This window comes from Styela clava, chromosome 12 (genome assembly GCF_964204865.1).
Source record: "Styela clava chromosome 12, kaStyClav1.hap1.2, whole genome shotgun sequence".
Classification (NCBI taxonomy): Eukaryota; Metazoa; Chordata; class Ascidiacea; order Stolidobranchia; family Styelidae; genus Styela; species Styela clava.
Window position 1 is genome coordinate 2,169,212 of NC_135261.1, and position 23,646 is coordinate 2,192,857.

Genomic DNA, 23,646 nt, shown 5'->3' on the forward strand with positions numbered 1-23,646 from the left:
TAATCTCGTTATTCTCTACATCCCCCTAAAATGAGCTCCAGTGTTCAAAAGAAAATTGATGAAAATGTCTTATTTTCAGGAAAACACGGTGTGATGATGTATATTCACTCGGAATCGTGAAATTATCGTTTTACACTATTTTTAATGATTGAATTTCAAATTACGAGTCCGAAAAAGGGCAATAGATATAGTACTTTGTGTAAAATTGGTGTTCTCTTCGCGGCCCCTAGTTTGGGAAGCCCTGATTTAAACTAGTGAAGTAAGTTGCACAGCGGTGGTATATCGGCTGCCTCCATTAAAAGAAATTTGTATTATCATTAAATAAAAAATGTTGTCATACTGCATAACCAGAACATTTAGGTCAAGCGGGCGGGACAACTTGCTAAAATCGGGACGTATGGAAAGCCTACCTAGAATAACCTTCCCCTCCAGCAGATATGGAAGACCATGAGTGTACCCGGGACAACACTTTTTGAATGAACGGTTACATTAAGAGAGATTCTCTTAACAAGTACGAGATTGTGATCTCTATGCCCGTGCTCGCTCACGAAGTCTGGTGGATGTAAAATGGTTTGGTCTGCGATGTGTTCAATGGTTTATATCGGTTTTACACTATGGCAACCTTTAGCAAAAAAAGAGCCATCCTTTCAATTGAACTCAAACCTAATGGAAACCGCAACTTGTATTCCAATGTCAGTGGATATTGAAACTCCCGGAAAACGACTTATGATGCAATAATCTATTTCTTACTAAGAAGTAGCCTAAAATGCAATACTTCCGTCTACGAAGAGATAGAACTTGACAATGAAAAGAAAAAGTGTGTTTTGACAGATTTCAAATGCGACTCATTTTTACAGCTCGCGACTTATACTTTCGAAACCGCTGTGACGCGTAATTAGCGCATTTCGTCCTATACCTCCCTTTTTATTGAATCCTTGCAGCTTCTGACAAAAAAACTAGCGGCAAATAACGGCATGCGGCTCCGGTGCCACTGGTTGCCGATAGCTACCTTAACTAAGGGACAAGAAAAAGGCTTAAAATCCAATTCTACCCATTAACCTCAATAGGAACGGTAGAGCCAAATTGAACAATTTAATATATGTAAAAGGTACAATGTTCAGTCGCGTCACTTGGCACAACAAGGCAAATTTTGGAACAGTGGGATTGAAATATAACCATTATGAAAATGTGAGCACCTGATAAGAGACTTGAACTCTCGACCGTTGATTTGAAAGTCCAACGCTCTACTAACTGAGCTAACCGGGCGAACAGTTACAACAAGTCTATGTATCCACGAATAACTTGTCCTATGACTGGGAAAGGTTCCCCAAATTTACCCAGAATAAGATTCCCCCGCAGTAGATGAGCGTACGCGGACAACACTTTTCTGAACGAACATTGACATTAAAGAGAGATTCGCCATTCCAGGTGCAATATTGGGGCTATTACAGTTTGGCAACGACAAATAGACTTTTGTGACATCACCCAGATTATTTTTAAAAACAATAAACGTCCCTGGGTGGGCTCGAACCACCAACCTTTCGGTTAACAGCCGAACGCGCTAACCGATTGCGCCACAGAGACGAGGCATTAAACCAGGCTGCTCCTAAGGTTCACGATGGTAACGATTAATTGTATTTACCTCCTGATAACCAAAGTCAGTGGCCCAGCCTTCTTGAAGAAATTTATCTCTTCGCCTATTTAGAAACTCTTTATTCCTCCCTTACTATGGAAGTAAGAATTAGGCTGTAACAGATTGCCTACTCGTATTAATTCGTTTTGGCTTCCGTGTCCCTATATTTGCGCATTGCTCTCCTCTTAATTAAACTAACGTCAATAATATAGTAACAAAACTAGGAACTTCAGCTGAAAATTTCAAAGCAATTGGTCCAGTAGTTAATAGAAAAGCGGTTTGGCACAACAACAAAAAGAAAATACAAAATGAACAAACGATCCATCGCCATTTTGTGTCCAATAAATCTCAACAATGCAACGAAAGACAGTGAAACTTAGTTTAAATTGATCTGAAATTGTCCGGGTGACAAAATTCTATTTGTCGTTGTCGAACTATCAAAGCCCAATATTGCACCTCAAATAGCGAATCTCTCCTAATGTAACCGTTCATTCTAAATATCGCACATGTTGGCAGCACCTTAAAGTGTTCTCCGGGCGAGGTTCTTTCTGGTTGTTTCCCCGAGCATTGATTTCCTTATTTATGTCCGTAACAATGACCAATTGGGAATAAGTCAACAATGACGTAACAATTGCATTTATGTAGCCGATCGGACACTTCTTTTGTTCAGACAGATATTGATGCATATGTGTAAACATTGCTTTCTTATATCGATTTTGGATTTAATTTGTCAGTTTTCAGTAGTGTTTCCAAAAATGAGTTGTAAGTTAAATAACCTAATTGCAATTATGTCTTTTGAGCAGCTTTAGTTTTGTTGAAATATATTCAAAAATTAGTCCTAGAAAAGCTGTGATATAAAAAAATATGATGAACATGTAAACCAGTTCGCAAGCGCCAACTCTCCTAAACACTTTTAAAATAAGCATCAAAATTTTGCAATGGTAAAATAGGGGAAAGTTTTCTGGGGTCAAGGAAACCCTTGGGATGGTTATTTTAGGCGAATTTAGTAAACCATTCACGGACATGGGCCAAGGAATAGTTCACCGGTTATTTGTGGATACATAAACTCTGTGCTGCTGCGAGCCCGGTTAGCTCAGTCGGTAGAGCGTTGGAATTTTAATCCAACGGTAAAGGGTTCAAGTCTCTTATCGGGCGTTATTCTTTCCCTCGACGATTGTATTTCAATCTCACTGGTCGTATAATAAGGAAATTGAGATAAAAAAGAACAACAACGGCATAATAACGAAACGAACGATCCACAGGTGGTCCTCTTGTCCAATAAAAGTTATATACAACACTTCAACCACTTCTCTTGTCCAATAGAAGTTATATACAACACTTCAACCACTTTTTGAGTACTGAAAAAGGAAAATCGATTTGTTCCATTAGTCACAGATAGGAGTGATTTTTCTCGGCAATAACTATCATCCCAAACAAGCACGGGATTTCTCTCTATATCATGCTCTTATGAAGTTTTTCTGAATGGAAAATCGAAACGTCGTCAAATTACATCGATAACACCGGTTGTGTTTTATTTATCCTTGAAATTGTCCGGGTGATTTCACAAAAGTTTATTTGTCGTGGCCAAACTATAAAAGCTTAATATTGCACATGAAATAGCGAATCTCTCTTAATGTAACCGTTCATTCAAAACAGTGTTGTCTGGGTAAGCCACATGTCCTTCCATATCTACTGTAGGAGAAGGAATATTTTAGGTAAATATGGGGAACCTTTTTCGGACATTGGGTAAGTTATTATTTTTTCTTCAACGGTTTCAATTTCAATCTCACTATTCTAAAAATTGCCGTCAGGCGACTGAGCATTGGGCCTATACTTATAAGGTTCGATTTGACTCTACTACGTTCATTTCAACGTGAACAGGTAGAATTGGATTTCAAGTCTTTTTTTGTCCTGTAGAGCAGCGTTCCTCAAATGTGTTCCACAGTGCCGTTCCGTGAGATTTTTCAGAGTGTTCTACGCGACAGGGATCGTTCTTCGGTGCCTGTGGGTCGTAAATTTGTCTCCTAACTGGCGAAAAATAGGCGGACATGCCCTGCTATCTGAACAGGCGGACATGGTTCATGCCAGTCTGGGAAGCATTCTTGCCGTGAGCCCGGTTAGCTCAGTCGGTAGAGCGTTGGACTTTTAATCCAACGGACAAGTGTTCAGGTCCCTTATCGGCGCGTTCCAGTATTCTTCATCGATAATATTTCAATCTCACTGTTGTAAAATTGCCGTGATGTGCCAAGTCACACGATTGAGCGTCGAACCTTATACTTAAATTAAATACTTCAATTTAGCTCTACTACGTTGATTTCAAGGTTAATAGATTGAATTCTATTTTAAGTCTTTTTCTTATCCCATAGAAGGCATAGAGCAATGTTTTTCAAACTTTTCCCGGAAATTAGAAGATAATATCGTTGGCTGGTTTTTATAAAATTTATCCTAAGGCAAAAAAAGTTTGCTATTGACGGTTTACGAAAACTCCATGCTTTTCAGTCCGGCACAAGGCCTGTCCGCCTGTTTGTCGCCAGTTGGGAGACAAATTTACGACCCAGAGTCGCCGAAGTACGACCGAGATCGCCATGGCGACCAATTTAGTCGCAATTTCGCGGAACACTCCGAAGAAGCTTGCACAACAGCATGCAGTGTTCCGCGGAACACAGTTTAGTTAGGAAACGCCGTCAGAGAGAAAATTTAAATGAAACCAATTAACATATCGCAGGCCAAACCATTTCGCAGCTACCAGTCTATACTTTGTGAGCGAGCACGGGCATAGAGATCGAAATCTCATATATACTTGTTATCTGGCGCGCAGCCAGGATTTTCAAAGAGGGGATTTCAAAATAGGTTACGTAAACCACATTTGAGCGGCGAGGAACTCAGCAATCCTCTCGCAAACTTAACCCGGAGGAAAAATTATAGACTAAAATTTTCGAGAAATCACGGCGCGTTTTGCTCAACAAAATCAAAAGCTATTGTGCTATCATAGGCCGAGGAAAATTATAGGAATTTGCAACCCAAAATTAGTTCATTATGACTATTATCTTTCGTGTAGCCCAGGGCTACAGACCGGTCGATCGCAAAGGCTCGAGTAGCCGATCGCGTTTGATATTAATTGAATTTAATATAATATACCAAAAAAATGCCTTGAACCAGTTTCATGCAGCGCCTGTAACGTTTAGTACTGCAGGAAAAATACAGTACAGTACAGGCGCAAAATACGATACACACACAGTATTTGAGTTTGGGCAAGACCGATAGAGCATATTATTACGTAACAAACGCAAAGGGTGCCTGACCGACGAACGACCTTTTAATAACTTCCGCGTACTTCGGAAATGCGTACACGTTCGGCGATCGAGGCGGTACTGGGAAGTTTTTGTCTCGCTCCAACAGTAGTGTGATAAATTTATTCGCAGCGGTAGCAGTGGCATCAGAATATCCAATGTTTTCTAACTCCAGGCATTTTTCGTTGTTTAGATAAAACATGGATACTTGGCTAGCTGCTTTTAAGCTCATATATGAAACTCAAAGCTGAATTGTTTAATTGCGTTTTGATTCACAATGTAATTGTTAGCTGGTAGAAGTTGTCGTCAAAAAGGGAACTCAGCGCTAATGTATTGCAATTTATCAATGGTTACTAAAGTTGAATATCCGGGGACCAGTTAAAAGTGGAAAGATATTCGCTGGCCGGGAGTAGGGAGTGCCCGCAAGAGGCCGATACTTTCTTGGGTGCTCCCGAAGTATGCGAACCAAGATGGCGGACATCGGAACGTAACATGGGTAACAGGTTAAGGTTGGGCAATAATTTTATTCCAATTTTCCTTATTTTAGTCCTATTATCAGTTCGAAGACTAGCCAAGAGCCACCCGTAGTATTTATACCTAAAATTATGGCCTAACCCTAACCTAGTACACATGTTACATTCCGATGTCCGCCATCTTGGTTCGCATATTTCGTGAGCCCCCTTGAATATTATATGCTACCTGCCTATGGGTCGCGACCCAAAACTGGGTTGCCAGAAAATTTTCTTGGCTTGTTTGCTTTGTTCAACAAAAACTACTAATTTTATTTTATAGTAGATCTTATTGTTTATTTATTATTCGGTATTGAAGTGTTGCTCAATAGTATTTGCATGTGTATCACTGCGTAAAAACTTAGCGGCATTTATTTTGCTCAAGTAAAGCCACGCGTCGATTTCAAATACTCGCTGATGGCAAAAAAAGCAGTTTTCTCACTTCAAAATAATTTCTTGGGAAATAAACTGATTGTTTTATATTATTCATTTAATTTTGATCATAAAGTACCACATGTCAGATAGTATTTGAGGGCACTCCCGAAGTATGTGCACCAAGATGACGCACAACCTAAACCTCAATCTGGTACGCATATTATATTCAGGTTGTGCGCCATCCTTGGGTCGCAAAATTTCACAAAATCAAGTTTTTTAAATTTCGGTCGCTTGAAAAAAACACTTTTCTATATGACTTTTACATATTCAGCACATTGGTTGTAAAATAATTATCAAGAATATATAAATACCGAGAAAACTCATTTTGATATCAGCTACCACGTGAATAGAATTGTTGAAAATCTAAAATTATTTTATTTGTTTTAAAAGTACTTCCCATTGACTTTTCAATTCATCGTTGGACAAACTTTCCTATTTCATTATTAATCCTACTCAACTGGTGGACCGCGGTCCGAATCTGGACCTTTCGGGTATTTGATTCGGACCACACCTAATTCTTTATTTTAGATCATTAACCCCACTTTTGAAGTTTCTTTTTATAAAATGACTTTCATAGTTTTGAATATATATGAAAAGAACTATAACACCACAATAAGCAATTTTGATCAGCTAATAATCATTAGCCGGTCGAGGAAGTGTGCGTGGATGCCGAAATATAAATTATGGGAATACCGGACCCAAATAATTTTGAAGTTTTGTATGCGGATCTTCGGTAAAAATAGTTGAGTAGCCCTGACTTATCCAACTCACGACAATTAGAGTGATGGCCTAGATCAGGACTTCCCAAGCTGGGGGTCACGACCTTATAGAATGGCAAGCAACGAGTTTTACACAAAGTATTTATTGTAGTATTTTAGGCTTTCAATTCGAAACACAATTATAAAAACTAGTTCAAAACATAAATCACACGTTCGAGAGAATGCATAGGGCAGAATAGAAGCAACGCGCTTGCATAACAACAGTAGTCGCGAGCTTAAAAGTTTGGGAAGCTCTGGCCTAGATGATTTAATAAAAATAATAATAATTTATTGAAATAACTTTGATATTATACTTGCATAATCTTAATAATACTAATCTTGCATAATAATACTAACTTGGGAATGCAGAAATTTGTATACTTTGTTGAATTATTAAACATTATAACGACACAAATCTTTGTTTTTACAGATTCTTTCGTTTTGAATAATTATTAACTATGATATCACCAATAGTCTCTTTGATTCTATTTCTCTCGCTTTCTATAATCAGAAATGAAATGAGACAAGAGGGGAATGGTTTACAATTAGAGAATGTAGAAGATGTATCTGGCGAAAATCGGTATGTAGCAAATTTTGCAAAGTAATATTTTGGTAATTTTACAAAAAAAACTTGTATTTATCAGATGTGGCAGCGACTCATTGATAACAATTTAAGTCTCTAGTTGTGAAGACTATATTGTTCAGTCTCAATGGCTGCCTAAAATAAGCCAACAGTACCAGTAAGCGGCACGTGGTTCAATGTTTAAAATAAGAATGTTAATTTTGAACATGTGAAGCAGTTTGACAGGGCTAACTCTCCTAAACACTTTAAAAATAAAAGTTTAAAATTTTTCAATAGAATGGGGATAATATTTCAAGGGTCAAGGGTCAAGGAAACGTCCATAATAAGAAATAGTGAACAATTCCTGCTCTAAATCTTCTACTTATGAGCGAAACAGCGCTTTGTGCGGAACAACTTTGTGAAACTAAATAACGACTAATATATTTATTTTTAGTGCTGAAGTACAAACCATTCCGGGCAAGAAAGACCCAAAAGACGGACAAGAAAGCACAAACACCTTTGCAGATGCAACAACGATTCCTTTCGTTCCACCGACAATTTCTCTGCCTCCTGGATTCACTGAACAAGGTTTGTTGCATTGACCAGGGCCAAAACTAGGAGCCGAAGAAAACTGTGTGTTTGCAGAATTGAATCTCATGCCGGGGATAGTTATGTGCGATGGTTCACGTAATTGCTGGTTGGGTACGGCATACTCCACCATCAAGTCCATGCTTTTGATAACAAATAACTGGCTAACTAATCCCATAACCGACATGGACTGGTAACCGGACATGAGCACAAGGTTCATATTATGATTGAGCCTTCCCATCTGCCCCGGGATAAAATATGTAAATCCTAACCTCTCACAGAACGCCAGTGGTTTTGGAAGGACATTCGCGAGCCGGGATAGGGGAGCGCCATCAAGTGGTCGATACTGATACGTATGATTAGGATTCTTCTATAATTGAATTGTTACGAATATACACATTCTCAAACTGTGATAATGACGTAACAATTGGTGGTATTCAGAATGCAAAAAGGTAAAAACATAAAGTGTTAAACTATTTCACTCAAGTTCGGCTGGCCGAAATAAATAGTCACGTGGGCCGTAATTGGCCCGCGGGCCACAATTTGAGAACCGCTGCATTATACGAATGTGAGTGAGCAGCAGTGAGATTATATATCCACACCCCGAACACGGCTCTTTGCAAGCTTCTATTGATGTGTAAAGCATAACTGTTTTCAGAAGGACAGTATCTTTTAGGTTTGCCATTGCTTCCCAAATACTAACCTAGCTAGAATTTAGGATTGCCATATTTATCCCAGGGGAGAGGAAAGCCGATAAGACGACTCAATCATATCGCGAACCACGGCCTCTAGTCCGGTTACCAATTCAGGTCGGGTATGGGATTAGTTAGCCAGTTATTTGTTTTCAGATGCAGGGATTTGATGGTAGAGGAAGCCGTAACCCTGTGGAAGCGAGGAGTCCAGCAATCCTCTCGCACATAATCATTCCTTTATGGGATTCGAACTTGCGTACCCACGCAGGGTAATCAGAGGTACGGTGGCGAGCGTATTCCTAACGCTTAGAACGATGAGCCACGCCACCGAGCCTGAAAAATAAAATGAAAAATAAAAAACAAACGTTCGATATGCAAATGTATGATGAAACACTTAGATCAATTATTATGATTTAACAATTGATATTTATTTGAATTACAGATATTGTGCGCTATGACGGAAGAATATTCATACCGTTGGTCTCTGAGAAGGTTTACATAGCATCAGCGATCGCCAAATGTCAACAGCTCGGTTTTGAACTTGCGAATATTTACAATCAAAAACATATGGACATGATAATGACATTCTTTCGTGACAACAGGATGGACGGGAAATCAGATAAATGGTTTCATCTCGGCATGACATACGACCCTATTGTAAGTTGGATATAAAAGCTTTATCAGTATTTCTCCTAATTGCACATGTTGTTTAAATCCATTGTTTGAATTTTAAAAGTAAGTTGTGATGTCATAATATTATAAAATTTGTCCTTATTTGTGTACTTTGCACCTTCGCTCCAGATAAGACTCTGCGTAAGAGTTACTGAAACGTAGGGAGATTGATAGAGCCGTTATCATTTCAGATCGAATGTTTGTTTCATTTATTTACTACTGATTGAGGTACACTTGATGCGAATAAAAACTAGGAAAGAAAACAATGAAAATGACATTTACGGTGAAGGGTGGCGCAATAAAAAAAAATGTTGATTATCGAGCAGAGACACTGGTGTTAAAAATAACTTTGATACAGATTGAATAGGAAGAAGTCGAACAATATATATAATTGAAAATAGTAATGTCCCAAATCCAAATACGTTACAAACAGGAGAATCTGAGAGACTTTTGAATATAATCAAATTGTTCTAATATTTAAACACTTAATATAGTTTCACTTCTTTGTTTTAGAATCAGATTCTTCGTTTCCGAAACGGAACCGTGACATCACACAGTGGCTTCAAATGGTTCATAGACTCTCCATTCAATGGGCAGAGTTATTCTGATTGGACAAACATGGTTATCAGGATTCAGGAAGATTCAACAAGCCTATACCAATACATTTACAACTACCCCAATCGTAAACGATACGTCCTGTGTGAAGTTTAAACTTCCATCTAACTGTTATAGCAAACTGTCAAATAGAAATATTAAAAAAAAAAACCTCTTTTCGTGTAAATACTACGTATTCCCCCAGCTTTTTATTTTAGCGCATAGAGGGGGGTGGGGGTGGGGTGGGGGGGGGGGGGGGGGGGTCCACATTTAGGGGGTGTTAGATACTTTGTTATTAGTGATAAAACTATTTGTAACTTATAAAATGTGTTATGTATTTGATTAATCATCTTCACCGGCATATGAGCCACTTTCTGAATGTTCAGAACTTCAGATACATTTATTTATACATTTTATTTATGTATATAACTATCCCCACATTAATCTAACTGCGAACCCACACAGGGTAATCAGAGGTGCAGTGGCGAGCGTATTTCTAACGCTTAGCACGATGCGCCACAACACCGATCTGAAAAAGAAAAGTCTTTGATCTAGCAACCATGTTCATTTATAAATCTACTGCAAACAATATTCCCCGCTGAATTTACAGTTTGATTACGAATTATTCTATATCTTAGATGTGCTCAAACAAGTTTCATTATTTTTACCTTTTTGTTCATAATATGTGATAATAACAGAGTGTCCATAAAGTCCCTTTGCAATTTTAATTTTGATTCGAAATTAGTTCTGAATATATCTTAATCAGGTGTGTTGTTTTTTAATCAGTAAGTGTTTAAATGCTTTTACTTCATTTATTACATCTGTACGGGCCAAAACAATAAAGGTATTGAAAAATTCATTTGTAATTTTTTGAAGACTTCATGGACACCCTATATCAGGGATGGCGAACCACTGACCCGCGGGTCACAAAGTGACCCACCGCGTTTTATTTGTGACCCGCCAAGCGGAGGCACGAATAAAATAAAATGCTAACATATCAGTGATAAAAAATGATAAGACCGGCTTTAAATTAATCTAACAATTACTAAACTATTATAATGTACCGTCAGTTGTACAGTCAGGGAGGGCTGCGATCGCTCATGTTCAAAATGTTGATTTTCGGGCCGGTACGGTAATTTTTAAAACCCCTAATCTTGTACGCATGTATGCAATGCACCGCTGTTCAGTCGTTATTCAGCAATTGGGCCTGACATCGTTTATGACATAACAATGCAATTGATCCGTTCATTTTTCGCAACGCCTGTCTTTTTTGGAAGTGCATCTGCAGACTGTTTTAGGGGTTATACGAGAACTAGATGCTACTTTGCATTTTATTAGTTTCTCGCCTACAATGCCGTTGTGAAAACAAAAACTTTCAGACTTGAAATAAAAATCTACCGAGTGCCATAAAAAGTCCCTGATAGAAATGCTGCATAAGTAAAGCCCAAAACTACACCAACACCAGCTTATAAGATTTGTTTCAGAAGTTTCTTATAGATACAAACGTGAATTAAATATCTGTGACCCACTCTCTTCTGTTCCGCGATAAAATTATAGTTTTTGACTCATTCATTGAAAAAGATTCGCCATCCCTGCCCTATATTGTTAAATTGCTTTCAGTTGTATTTGTTTGTTTATTAAAATATTTATGTCAAAATTATTTCAATGAATTAAAAAAATAGTTGCAATTTACTAGAAAAGTGGTTCATATTTCACCAAAGATAGTTCTATTAACCAAATTTTTTTTTTTTAGAATTTGAAATTCAAAAATTATAATATGTCGTGTCTCGTATTTCAAACACCTGAATTTATCGATATTTTTGCCAAGCCTATCAATATTTAACCTTAAATCGTTTAACGCAGAGGTGGGCAAATTATTGCCCGCGGGCCCGATCCGGCCAACCGAAGTATTTTCATCCGGCCCACAAGTATCTGCTGAAATTCACGATTATAGTTGTTATGAACATAAATTTCCGTTTAAAATATCGATGAAAATAATATGTACCACAAGGGGGCGTAGACAACTTTGAGGGGGCATAAAGTTAATCATAGACAAAAATATTTGTTAGATTTGATCTTGTCCGCCTTATTTTGGTTATTCAAATTTCTTTATTGTTTAGAGATTGCAGAGAGTCTGTTTTTCTTGTATTTTTATTATCTTTATCGTGGAGCATGTTTAAGAGTTCAACTTCATGCTGCTAGTTCAGAGTATCTAAAACTGACATGGACAAACTATGGCCCGCGGACCTAATCCGGCCCGTTGGGTAATTCAATTTGGCCCGCCTGATGCTGTCACAACCAAACTATAACCAAATTTTGATGTTTTAGTTGAAAATACCTCAAGGAATTTGTTGAAATTGCGGATAAATTTAGTGTCGGCACGAGGCTTACTGATTGCCACGTTTGCTTTTGTAACTTTTGTAAATATCATTCACAAAATGTAACTTTTACGTCACACTTAGATGGCCCGCCAGTCTAGGTGGTTAAAATATTTAGCCCGTGGCCCAAAACCCTGCCCACCTCTGACTCTAGAACCTTCCATACAATCGTTAGCATGTTTACTCCAATCCCAGGACTTCATTGTTACGTAATTGTTATTACATTTACTTCATTATTTACGTTCCATCCTTATTGTTAGCTAGTTTTTTTGAGGTGGGGCGCAAAACGTGACAAATTCTAAAAAAGGGGGTGCGGCTGTAAAAGTTTGAGAACCACTGATATAAACGTCAGCCTAGCTGTTGAACTAGCTTTTGTAAATGAATTGTCTTTTATTCATAGTTTTTCATATTAAGCCTTGAGATCCCGCCTCAGTATCCAAGTCTATTATCTGTAACTGGCCAACTCGGAAAAGTAATCGCCCACCCCTGGTTTAACGCAAAATAGATTCATTTGGAAAATTTAAGATTGACACGAGCTGCAAGTGTAACTGTAGAATACTTGAATATTTTGATATGAACATCTTCGGACGTAGGGGAAGGTGGGGCACGTTGGGACATGGGGCACAGTGGAAAATCAGCTCTCACACTAATACTATATTCGGAATCCGGTCCGCGGTTTGATGTTTCAATCCGCCCTTCGGTGAGTTACAACGTCCCCGCAAACGGACAGCGGACGGGTAGAGTGACGCAAGCTATGAGGTGAAATTGGTTTTGGGGGGTTGAAACTAAAATTTCACCGTTCCAGTTTTTTCTTTTTTCTAACTTAGCCTTTTCAACGTGACAAACCACAGTCTGATATCTTTCAGCTATAGTCCACTGTGAAATATTTATAACGTTGGCAAGTGGATGGGCCTTCCGAATTTTGCCGTGGGATGATCTGAAGATATTTGTTGATTATGGGGAACAATGGACCAGGGTTCAGTGGGACATGCCCTACATGGCACAATTCGACAGTGTTTGATACAACACGTGCTTAGAGACCTAGAGATGCGTTATATTTTTATGTAACATTATGGTATCTTTCAACTCATGGTCCAATCGAGAATCAAAAATATTTCCAGATTTAGATTCGGATTAGAAAATAATTTAATTCGTATGCGAATTTTTTGGTGAAATATCTGAAATATTTCGGTTGAACATTGATTTTAAAAATCTTAAATCTTCAAATTTGAAGTCTCTCTGTTCTTTAGACGATTATGCTGATTGATTGCTTATTTTTAAGGGCATACTTCGTTGAATTTTAACAGAATGACCCATTGTGCCCCAGAGTCTGTCCGAATGTGCCCCACAAGTGGGGTACAGTGCGACACTTGACAAACGTTTTTCAAAGCATTTTGGTGGTAAGATGTGTGTCGCAAGGGAATTTCTTAGTCGCTGAATAAAAACTACATTTACCCCTCTCTGCATTAATCCCGCAAAGTCATATGAATGTGCAGAATAAAGGGCTCAAAATATGAAAAAGAAAAAAAGTGTCCCAACCTTCCCCACATTTTCCCCTAATTGATTTATATTTTATTACTTTTCTTTAATAGTTTAAGTGTATTTTACAATCTTCAATACGCATTGACAAATAAAAACAGAATTTTCATATTAACATTGCTATAGAATTGAGTAAATAAAATATTACGCTAACATTGAAAACCTATTATCGGATAGCAGTATTTTATTTTTTCATCACCATGTAAATACACTTTGTACAAACAAACAAAAAAACGTAAAAATGGTATTTCAGGGTGGAAGGGGGCGCGAACAACCAATACTGATTATCAAGCAGCGACACCCAAGTTAATTAAGTCTTAAAGTAATCAGGGAGGGGGGGGGGGGGGTGGGAAGTCAAACATTGTATCATTAAAAAAACGTTACATACAAAAATACAACTTCGAGCACTGCCAAGCAAGGTAACCACAGCAACGGCATTCTAAAGACAAGGCAGCACTAGATCCTAATTTACTGAATATAGTTTGCTCACGGCCGGTTTGCTACGCATGAGTGATGCGTTACTACGTCACCAGTTTGCTATATTTTGAAGCTTACGGAAAAGGATTTCCGTTCGAATTTATTTTCGTATTTGGAATGGTTTTGTTGGTTGAAATAAATGAAAAGTTACACTGAGGCTTTAGGATAAAGTAGGGGATCGTGGCATCTGCCAGTCATCTCTGCGTCGATACCATAAGTTATCATAGTGGAGTACTATAGGAGAAAAGTAATTCTACTGTTCTGAGATGGCATTTATTGGATAGTAATTAAAGGTTTATAACAGGTTTATAGCACAAATGTAAGAATTCAGATACTCTCGGGTAAGGATGGTCGATATGGAGTCGGTTTCCGCCTCTTCGGCGTCGTTCGTCAATTTTTGTATTTCAGTTTTATAATTCATTAAATCAGGGACGAGCGTTATTCTCTCACGACGAAATCTGTCTCGTGTGATTATACTTGTGCTTTCTCGCAAAGAGTCCGCAAAAGCGTTTGCAGCAGATAACAAACACTGTAATCCCAGTTTGAATATTCAGAAGGCAGAGATGGCGTTATTGCAGCACCATATTATTTATTATTATTGGTGCCTACTGCCATCTCATCGGCGATTTTTCGATTGCTTTTTCTATCTTTAAAAACCGGATCATTGATGCTATTAAGCCCAACTGTAATTAGAATAGAAAGGTATGCTTGAGCTCATTTTTAGTCCTTAAATACTGTTTTAATTATTACGCTAATATACTTTCGTCGGTGCTCCGGAAGTATGTGTAACAATATGGAGGTAACTAATTTTGTTCGCCAACTTTACATCAAGGTATATAAAGGAACTGAAACTTATGGACAGGGGGTATATTGGCTAACACAGACAGTCCCAGAAATCGTAAGGGAACTAAAATAAGGAAAATAGGAATAAAATTATGGCCAAACCCCAACATGGTACACATACTACGTTCCGGTGTCCGCCATCTTGCTTCACATACTACGGGAGTACCCATGCTTACCCCCTGGGGGTGGGGGGTTGTTGCGGTTCGTAACCCCCTTTTTGAAAGTTGAAAAAAGCATTTTTCTGCATCATACATTACAATTTTTCGTAATTTGAAATGCTTTTTAGAACCTCAAGCCTATGAAAACACACGTTTACGGGGGTTCGGCCGGATTCATTAGCTGTTTCGATCTAGTTTGACAAGTAGAGATTGCAGAACACTAGCTAATCCCATATCCGAAATGGACTAGCATTATCTAGATGTCCTCTCCATGGGATGAATATGTATATCCTATTCTAATAAATAAATCCTTCATTGTTGAGTTAACTCTTAGTTTGACAAAGCGTTACTTGATTTACTTATATCGCACAATTATTTATTTTTATTTTACAGCTACCTCCCGGGTGTACAACAACGCCAGCAAACCCGTCATCCACTCCAGTGAATCAGAGCATGATTAGGGGCATTGTTAGACACGTAGTGGACATAACGATCGTTTTAAAATTTTGTTGTTATTGTTATTATTTGTTTCCGTCAACACGTTTTGACGAAATCACTTTTCTCTTTGAATACTGGACCAAATAATTTGAAATTTTCAGTGATTAAAAAGAAAAATTTTCTTGAAGGCTATGACTCTTTTTTTCGCTATGGCGTCATCAAAATTATGTGACTATACGTGTCCATATATTTGAGCATAGCTCTCTTGTTGGTGAAATAATACTATTGTTTGTCATAATAATCATTGTTGCATTCATTGTGAGATTATAAAGAGTAATGGAGGGTAGGTTTTAGTTTCACAAAGTTTGCACATGTGTTCACAAAGTTTTCACATGATCATTGTTTTAAATTATTGTTGGAAAATCGTTCCAATGGTAACTACTCTTCCGTTCGCTATTCAATGAACTGCGGTTGCCATGGTTACCTGGCTTGTCGTGTCTAGAGTCGTTTTCTTTCATTGGCAAGAATGACACCGGGATATCGAGTCTATTGAATGTATCTTCAATTCCGACTTTTATTAGTATCGAATGTTCGACTTTTTTCATCACTATGATATAACGTTGGACTCCCACATAGGTGACTAATCACAGAGTCTATGAGTTAGGGTGAGTGTGAAGCTATCGAAAGGTATTGAATATGATTAGCCGTCTTATCCGTTTTCCCTCTTTCCCTGGATGAATATGTAAATCCTCGACATTATTCTCTCTTACATCGACAGATTCCGTCACAAACGAATGAATAATCGTTCCGTCAACAATCCGCTGTACGTTGAACTGCAACCAGATGGCGCTATATTACCAGAACGACTCGAAATTCAAAGTGACTATAAAACAAGTGAGGACAACCATTGGTAACGTTATAAGCGCTCGTGTGACGTCACACCAGCCATTTTGCGTCAAGAGTTCTATCGCTGTATGATCCTAACTAAGTGATTTAAACCTGCGATCGTTAAACAGCTGATTAAAAAAAAACGATGCTCAATAATTCGGACCAAACTTTCGCAGCGGCAAAACGAATGAACATTCTTCTGAAAATTTAATTATCCGCAGATGTTTCTCAGATAATTCGGCTCGGCGGTATGGTCAGCATATACAGAGTTAAGGTTAAAGTCATCCAACTTCACTCGATAAATCAACAACCCGATAAGACCATAATATTAAACAAAAAGATACACATTTTATTATTAAATTATTATAAAATTCCTGGTGTAATTATCGCTACTTGCACAGACCTATTTCAACAAACTGACAGAACTACAATACAACTTATACTACAGAAACTTGCACTATTTTTGCGGTACATGTCATGATATTAAAATATGCGTATCGCAAATTTTCAACAACAAGGTGTACATTGCCAAAATAATATTCAAAAAATATACTACATGCATGGAATGAAGGATAACAAGGCTAACAACGTATATTAAGTTTACATGAACATATAATATTCTGGAGTGTATAAAATAATATATTATCTATTTGACTTGAGCTCTTGCCGCAGGTCTACTAGCATACCGTTTTCAATAATTTTATTTGTCTCCTCTTTTGCGTGAATATTTAACTTTAAATTTAGAAAACGTTTCAAAATTTTAAAAGCAATATTGTGGCAAGATGGGAAATTATATTTCAAGCAACTTTATCTGTCAGAAAAGTAACAGGCGAACATATATTAAGAAAGGCATTAATATTTGCGCGAAATATAGTTTATACTTTGCGCAAAAATACGATTGATTTTTTGGATGGGTGACATAAATATTGGGTAAAACTATCAATTTTCAAATATTTATCAGGTGTGTGAGACCTGAAAAGAGTTTGTAACGATTGTGGGCATTCATCGGGATTGACACTTTCCATAGAAACAAACAAACAATTTAAACCCCGTGTCTTTATAGGGTTCCCCGAAAATATCAAGGCTAATTTTTCACTGTTGGATATCGATAAAATTACAATTAAGTTTTATCAACGAGAACGGAGAAGACATGATGGCGTCGCTAGATCACCTAGTGAATATTTTACATTTTTCGACGCAAAAGAATCGAAATATCCTGCCAATAATAAGTTAATAGGAGATGCAACACCAGTCGCGGCGGCTGGTTTTGAAATATTGTACCTTATAATGTACATGCTTCGATGAAATTCATTAGGCCGCACAATGTGCTAGCCATGAGATCGTTTACATTCTATAATTTTTGGAGCAACTGTTGCAACAGCTCGTTAAATTAGGAAACATTTTTCCGAGGAAATTCATTTCATCAGCTTCTGGAATGATTAATGTAAAACGCAGGCTTTAAACTTTCGGCATGGTGTGAACAGGTATCATAATACCAGTTCAAATAGTACCTGATTTAAACGTATGCATTAGGTTAATTTTTGTTATTTAATTCATGAGCTTTTCAAAAAAATTCCACGATTTTCAATTTTGCAGATTTTTGTACGATAATCGCAACATTTTATCTCCATCTCATAATTATAATTAGTCTCCTAGATTGTCTTTCAAACAATATAAAACTTATCTGCATCTAATATAAGGTTCGTGAGATATGAGGTTTCAAAGTTGCATAACTCACACGGAAGGATAAAATAACTATCGCAACTTTCACGAAACCAGTATGATTCCACGAGGCAAATAGCAAAGGAAAAATGGTGAAATTACCCCAATAAATGCAAAACAGTAATAAATCTTCAAACAAATTGACGAACGAGACCTTCTGGCGAAGCTAAAACAAACCGATGCTGTCGCGTTCCCCCGATTTTTTGGACACAAAATGGCGTTCAATATGCATCAATGCACTCGGTGTCTTCACTTGGTTTATAGTCACTTTGTCGAAATTGATGACGATGACGCAAGCGAACCAACATCTAACGGAAAAGCAAAAGGAATGCTCTCTACTGACACTAGTGATCTAGATTCTAGATGAACGTACATTTTCTATTTAAAAGGAAATTTGCGCAGAAGATGATTATGCACACTCACTCAGATACAGGGGCATATACATACTTAGGGGCTAAAATGTTATTTTGTGGCATTTGGAGTATCAATTCTTACCCTTTTTAACACCATTTTACCCTATTTTTCTTATCGATTTACTGAAAACTGACTTTTTCCTGGCTTCCTATCAATAATCCTTCACCAAATGAAACAAGCGAGATAGATCAAAATTCGCACTTGTATACCCTGGGAGGGAGTCTGTAGAGAGATTCTTTAAGACCTTTTTCCCTTCTAAAGGTGAAATATAGAGAACCCCCCTTACCCCAGAGTCATAACGGATCCTAAATTGCTAATTGCATGCCTTAAATTTTTATTCTAACATCCTTTAGGTGTCAAAGCAGCCCCAAGCCGTCGGCTTTACAAAATTTCGATCCAGCGCGGATTATTGAGAATTTTCTCTGCGTGTTGACCAGACCTGATTACAGTGTGTTGGCAATTATTATTTATGCCCATAACAGGTTTGATCTAGAAATAATTGGTAAGCTTTACATTCGAACGAGAGACCACGTGATGAAAGAAAAGAAGACAGTGATTCTGAAGTTCATATACACGCTTTGAATTGATACAATGAGTTTTAGTATGATAAAATCTATGTGCAGAGCAAATGTATCTAAGTTATATCCCGCAACCTGCAGATGTGTCACTGTTTATATTTACACAGGGAAATAGTGTTTACGTAAAAGGAAGGGATTCCATGGTATTTTAAACGAACCATGGGGTTATTATAACAGTGTTACCCCACCCGAGCGTTTGAGGATTCCGCAACGAGCCAGAAATTCACTGCGGGCCGCAAACGTTTTTGCGAGACCTAACTATCAGCCAAGTTATGATTTTTGTTAGAATTTACATAAAACATAAAAAAACTAGGTTTATTCACATAACTTATTCCAGCCATAATTACTGGTTACTGAGTAGGGCTTGGCATATATATTCGAATATTCAACTATTAGAATAGCAATTTGCTATTCGAAAATTCGGCAACAGGTGGCAGGGCATTTCCCCTTAGGACAGGGGTTCTCAAACTTTTGATGTTGCGGAGCCCCTTGAAAGGTTGAATATTATTCGCGGAGCCCCAAAATAAATGTTAAAATTGTTACTTTCAGATTAATATTCCTGAGCAAGTTAAATGTACTTTACTTATTTTAAATGCTGAACCTTTTTTAATAGGGTTAACACAAGTCATAAATAAATCTAAATTTCATACTAAAGCTGTAAATTTGACACTTGACGAACATATTAATAAATTAGGGGTCGAATCTTTTCTCTTTTGACATTTTTGTAAGACATAAAAGGCCGTTACTAACGTTCGCGATTTCATTTTGTTACAATCGCCGATTTTTTTCGTCAGCATGGCGTGTTTTAAACATCTTTACGCCGGTGTTTATTCTCCCTAAATCAAATATTTCCCTCGGCATATACATGTATTGTTACACAATGACGACGTAAAATTGCTTTTTTGTTCTTATGGGGAATTATGAGTTCAATGTGAAAAACATGTTACCATATTATAGTCATCGGCGACGAAATGCTAAAAATAATAATCAATAAAGAGGTAAATCCACAACTCAAATTTCTTGATTGAAAAATGGCATTCTAAAATATTACAACTGAAACTTAAAATGGAAGATCACAGCAGACACAGCAGGTTTCAGCAGACTTACCTCAGATTGAAAACGCTTTTATAGACATTGTAAATCACAAAAGTTGGTGTTATGTGAGCTTTTCATCGTAGTAACTGCGAAATCGAAACACAGTCAATTGTTCGCGCGATGTACCTTTTTTTTCCTATTCTGAAACTACCGACGCAGCCGCACGCAATCAATTGTGAGCGCGATCCGCGGTGTACCTTTTTTCATTCTGAAACTACCGACGGAACTGAATGCAATAAAATAATTTTCAATTGTTCGTATTTTGCCCAGACATTGTGATTTTTTAAACGGCGATATCTTGCTTAAAAATAATCTCAAGTGCGAAAGAACAACCAAGTTTGACAAATCCCAAGATCGCAAAAATACGACTCCAATTTATTTATAGTTGGCAGTTTATGACATATTTTATGTTATTTTAGAATAGTATTCTTTCATTTTAGTAATCATAATAGTAATCTCGAATCAAACGTGAGTAACGACATTATAACGACGAGACACGTTAAATGCTCCATCGGTCATGGATTGAATATTTTACGCAACAGAAATCTCGTTATCCGTTTTTTTAATCGCGAAGAATGTTGCGCGGAAATTTCCGATTCCAATTTTAGACCACCACCCTCTTAAGAATCCTGGCTGCGACACTGCTTATAAATAATGTCATTATTTAATTCCGCCTCTTTACCATATATTCCGAGAGGTTCCATTATCTTTGAACCCGCGTACATTTAAACCCGTAATTTGAACCCAGAACAATTGCACCTGTATACTATTGCATCTATGGACATTTGCACCTACGGACATTTGAACCCATACATTTCCACCCATGGATTTTAGCACCCGCATATAGATTGAACCCGCGGACATTTGAACCCGTGTACGCTTGCACCCGTGTACATTTGAACCCATGTACATTTGCACCCGCGGACATTTGAACCCGTGTACGTTTGCACCCGCGGACATTTGAACCCAGGTACATTTGAACCCACGAACATTTGCACCCGCGTACATTTGAACCCACGAACATTTGCACCCGCGGACATTTGAACCCAGGTACATTTGAACCCACGAACATTTGCACCCGCGTACATTTGAACCCACGAACATTTGCACCCGCGGACATTTGAACCCAGGTACATTTGAACCCACGAACATTTGCACCCGCGTACATTTGAATCCACGAACATTTGCACCCGCGTACATTTGAACCCACGGACATTTGAACCCGCGTATGTTTGAACCAACGTACATTTGAACCCAGGTACATTTTCACAAAAAATGTTTGCCCCAACGGCAATTTCCAGTCGCAAATAATTTTCATGTTACAGGCGCAAGCTCAATATTCTAAATTTCAACACTGTTTCACTTGTAGTTAGTTTTGGTGTATATGCATTTACCCGCTTCTACGAAGCAAGCATTTTTGAGTGTCATTGTAGTCCGAGGGATAAACGCCTCTTAACGATATAAACAACATTGTTCTGCCAAGGTCTTTTTTCTTTTGCTGTTTTTTTTACATTGACATTTGTAAATCCTTATCTCATTCGTTAGTCGCGATCTCCAAAACAGACGATGACCTAGAAAACGATATTTCGTTGAAATACCTGAAACCAGGGCTAATACGGAACAAATATCACACAGATCAATGAAGTCTCAAATGAGGGTCTTACTAAAACTAGCTTTACAGTAATATTTTTAGTGGTCAACTCCTATAAATTTGTTCTGAAATTATTGCACCGAAAACGCCTACTATGATATCCCGCCCAGCATGAGATTTGGGAGCTCTGTGGCCACTTCATGTTTTCTTGCTAGCATGTTTACAAAATTGTTATATGTATGCATACACGACCACGCTTTACTGTTGAAAATGAGTGTTGTCTCAAATCAGGTTCTGCCATTTTTCCTAAAATCAATCTATAAATTGAATACTATTGTCTGTATATAAATAAATAAACGCACAGATTCTTCGTTTCTAAGAAAATATGGAATTAAGATAATGAAACTATGCCATTTTTGTAACAACATGTTCATAGCCAAATGCCAGTTTTATTGAAGTATTGTTTCATTAGAATGTCAGATCAAAACTATACATAGAAATCGTTAGGCATGTAAATATGTTGAATATTCGAAAGTGAAGAAGTTTTAAAATCATTATCGTGGCCAAAAATGTTTTTTGCTGTTAACACTATTTAACGTAAATCGAACATATTCAGCATATAGGGCTGTTAAATATGATATTGCAATTTACAAACGACGTCATAGGTTACGGATTACATTTATTTTATCACTCACAAATTTGTGTCGACTGGGCGATCAATTTTGAGATAGAGTAGCTATGGACGTTTTACAAAATAGGAATTTATCAATTATGATACAATAGTTAAACAACAAATCAAAATAATGACAATAAGCGAAATTTTACGATATCACGATCAAAGTCCAAATCAAATAGACTGCATTTGAGCTATTGAGTGGAGATACCTCAGCTTGTCGGTTTCAGTCCCATATGAAAAAACTTTAACTGACAACCTAACAGCAAGTTGTACATACTTTGATCTTTGGTGGGCCGTAACTACTACATGAGCATTTGCCGCAGTCAGTTTGTGGACCGCAATGTCTTTTCGTAGGCCATTCAGCAAACCTCATATACTCGGATGTTTGCATCGGAACATTCCTTGTAAGGCGTTGTGAAATCCTTCTACAGCGTTTGTTGTTCTTGGGGCCGAAGGCATCATTTCAATCTCTTCGGCATAGTTCCACAATCGAGGGGGAAATCTTGCTTCTATTGGACGTGAACCCACTTGAGGTCCACGAATGTAGGTAGATTCAAAATATTGCGAACGTTGATTGCATTCGGGCGAATCTTCGAAGGTGTCGCAAAGCAAGGTGAAGACTTCGGCAACCTCGTTAATGGGAACAAAAGCCAGAGCTGCCAAATTTCTAATTTTCAGATTGAAAGAGAGTAAACATTCAAACTTCTCTTTTAATCCGATAGAACCAACTTTTCGAATTATAGCTTGTGACAGGTGAAAATAACATCCTTTAATATCGGCCAGAGGAAATTGTGCATGGAATGCATTGATAGCTGCTATTTCAAAATCAACAATGATTTTGGTGGGGTTAGCATTTGGGAAAATGATTTTCAACACTTCCAACATCTGAACGTATGTTTCTTGTCGCTTGTATCGTAATAGGAAATATATGCATGGTGAATAGGATGCGCCCACTTTACAGTGAATTGTATACAACTGGAAGAAAATATCGGGCACCACATCAAATGTATGTGTTACTATCTAGATGTGCAAGTAGTGATCGATCTCCAATGGCCATTATCCGATGACGATTCTCCGGGCCAGTGTCATGCAAAATGATATCTAAATATTCGCTCG

At 37.6% G+C, this 23,646-nt stretch overlaps 1 protein-coding gene and 1 non-coding gene across 2 annotated transcripts; one reads left to right on the forward strand and one right to left on the reverse strand.

Annotated features, from left to right (window-relative positions):
- Positions 1–1,510: 1,510 nt before the first annotated feature.
- On the reverse strand, positions 1,511–1,584 carry Trnan-guu (transfer RNA asparagine (anticodon GUU)). The gene has a single exon. It is a non-coding gene; the product is annotated as a tRNA-Asn (tRNA).
- Positions 1,585–7,059: 5,475 nt separating this feature from the next.
- On the forward strand, positions 7,060–9,959 carry LOC120329286 (uncharacterized). Its single transcript, XM_039395864.2, has 4 exons — positions 7,060–7,205; positions 7,642–7,775; positions 8,910–9,124; positions 9,653–9,959. Exons 1-4 carry the CDS (start codon positions 7,084–7,086, stop codon positions 9,848–9,850), a joined length of 669 nt encoding a protein of 222 aa, XP_039251798.2. The 5' UTR covers positions 7,060–7,083; the 3' UTR covers positions 9,851–9,959.
- Positions 9,960–23,646: the final 13,687 nt, after the last annotated feature.

Bases quoted from the DNA above. Each gene is read 5' to 3' on its own strand.
- LOC120329286 (XM_039395864.2), top strand. From the start codon at position 7,084: ATGATATCACCAATAGTCTCTTTGATTCTATTTCTCTCGCTTTCTATA. The intron at 7,206-7,641 runs GTATGTAGCAAA...ATTTATTTTTAG, and splicing joins GATGTATCTGGCGAAAATCG to TGCTGAAGTACAAACCATTC. The intron at 9,125-9,652 runs GTAAGTTGGATA...TCTTTGTTTTAG, and splicing joins GCATGACATACGACCCTATT to AATCAGATTCTTCGTTTCCG.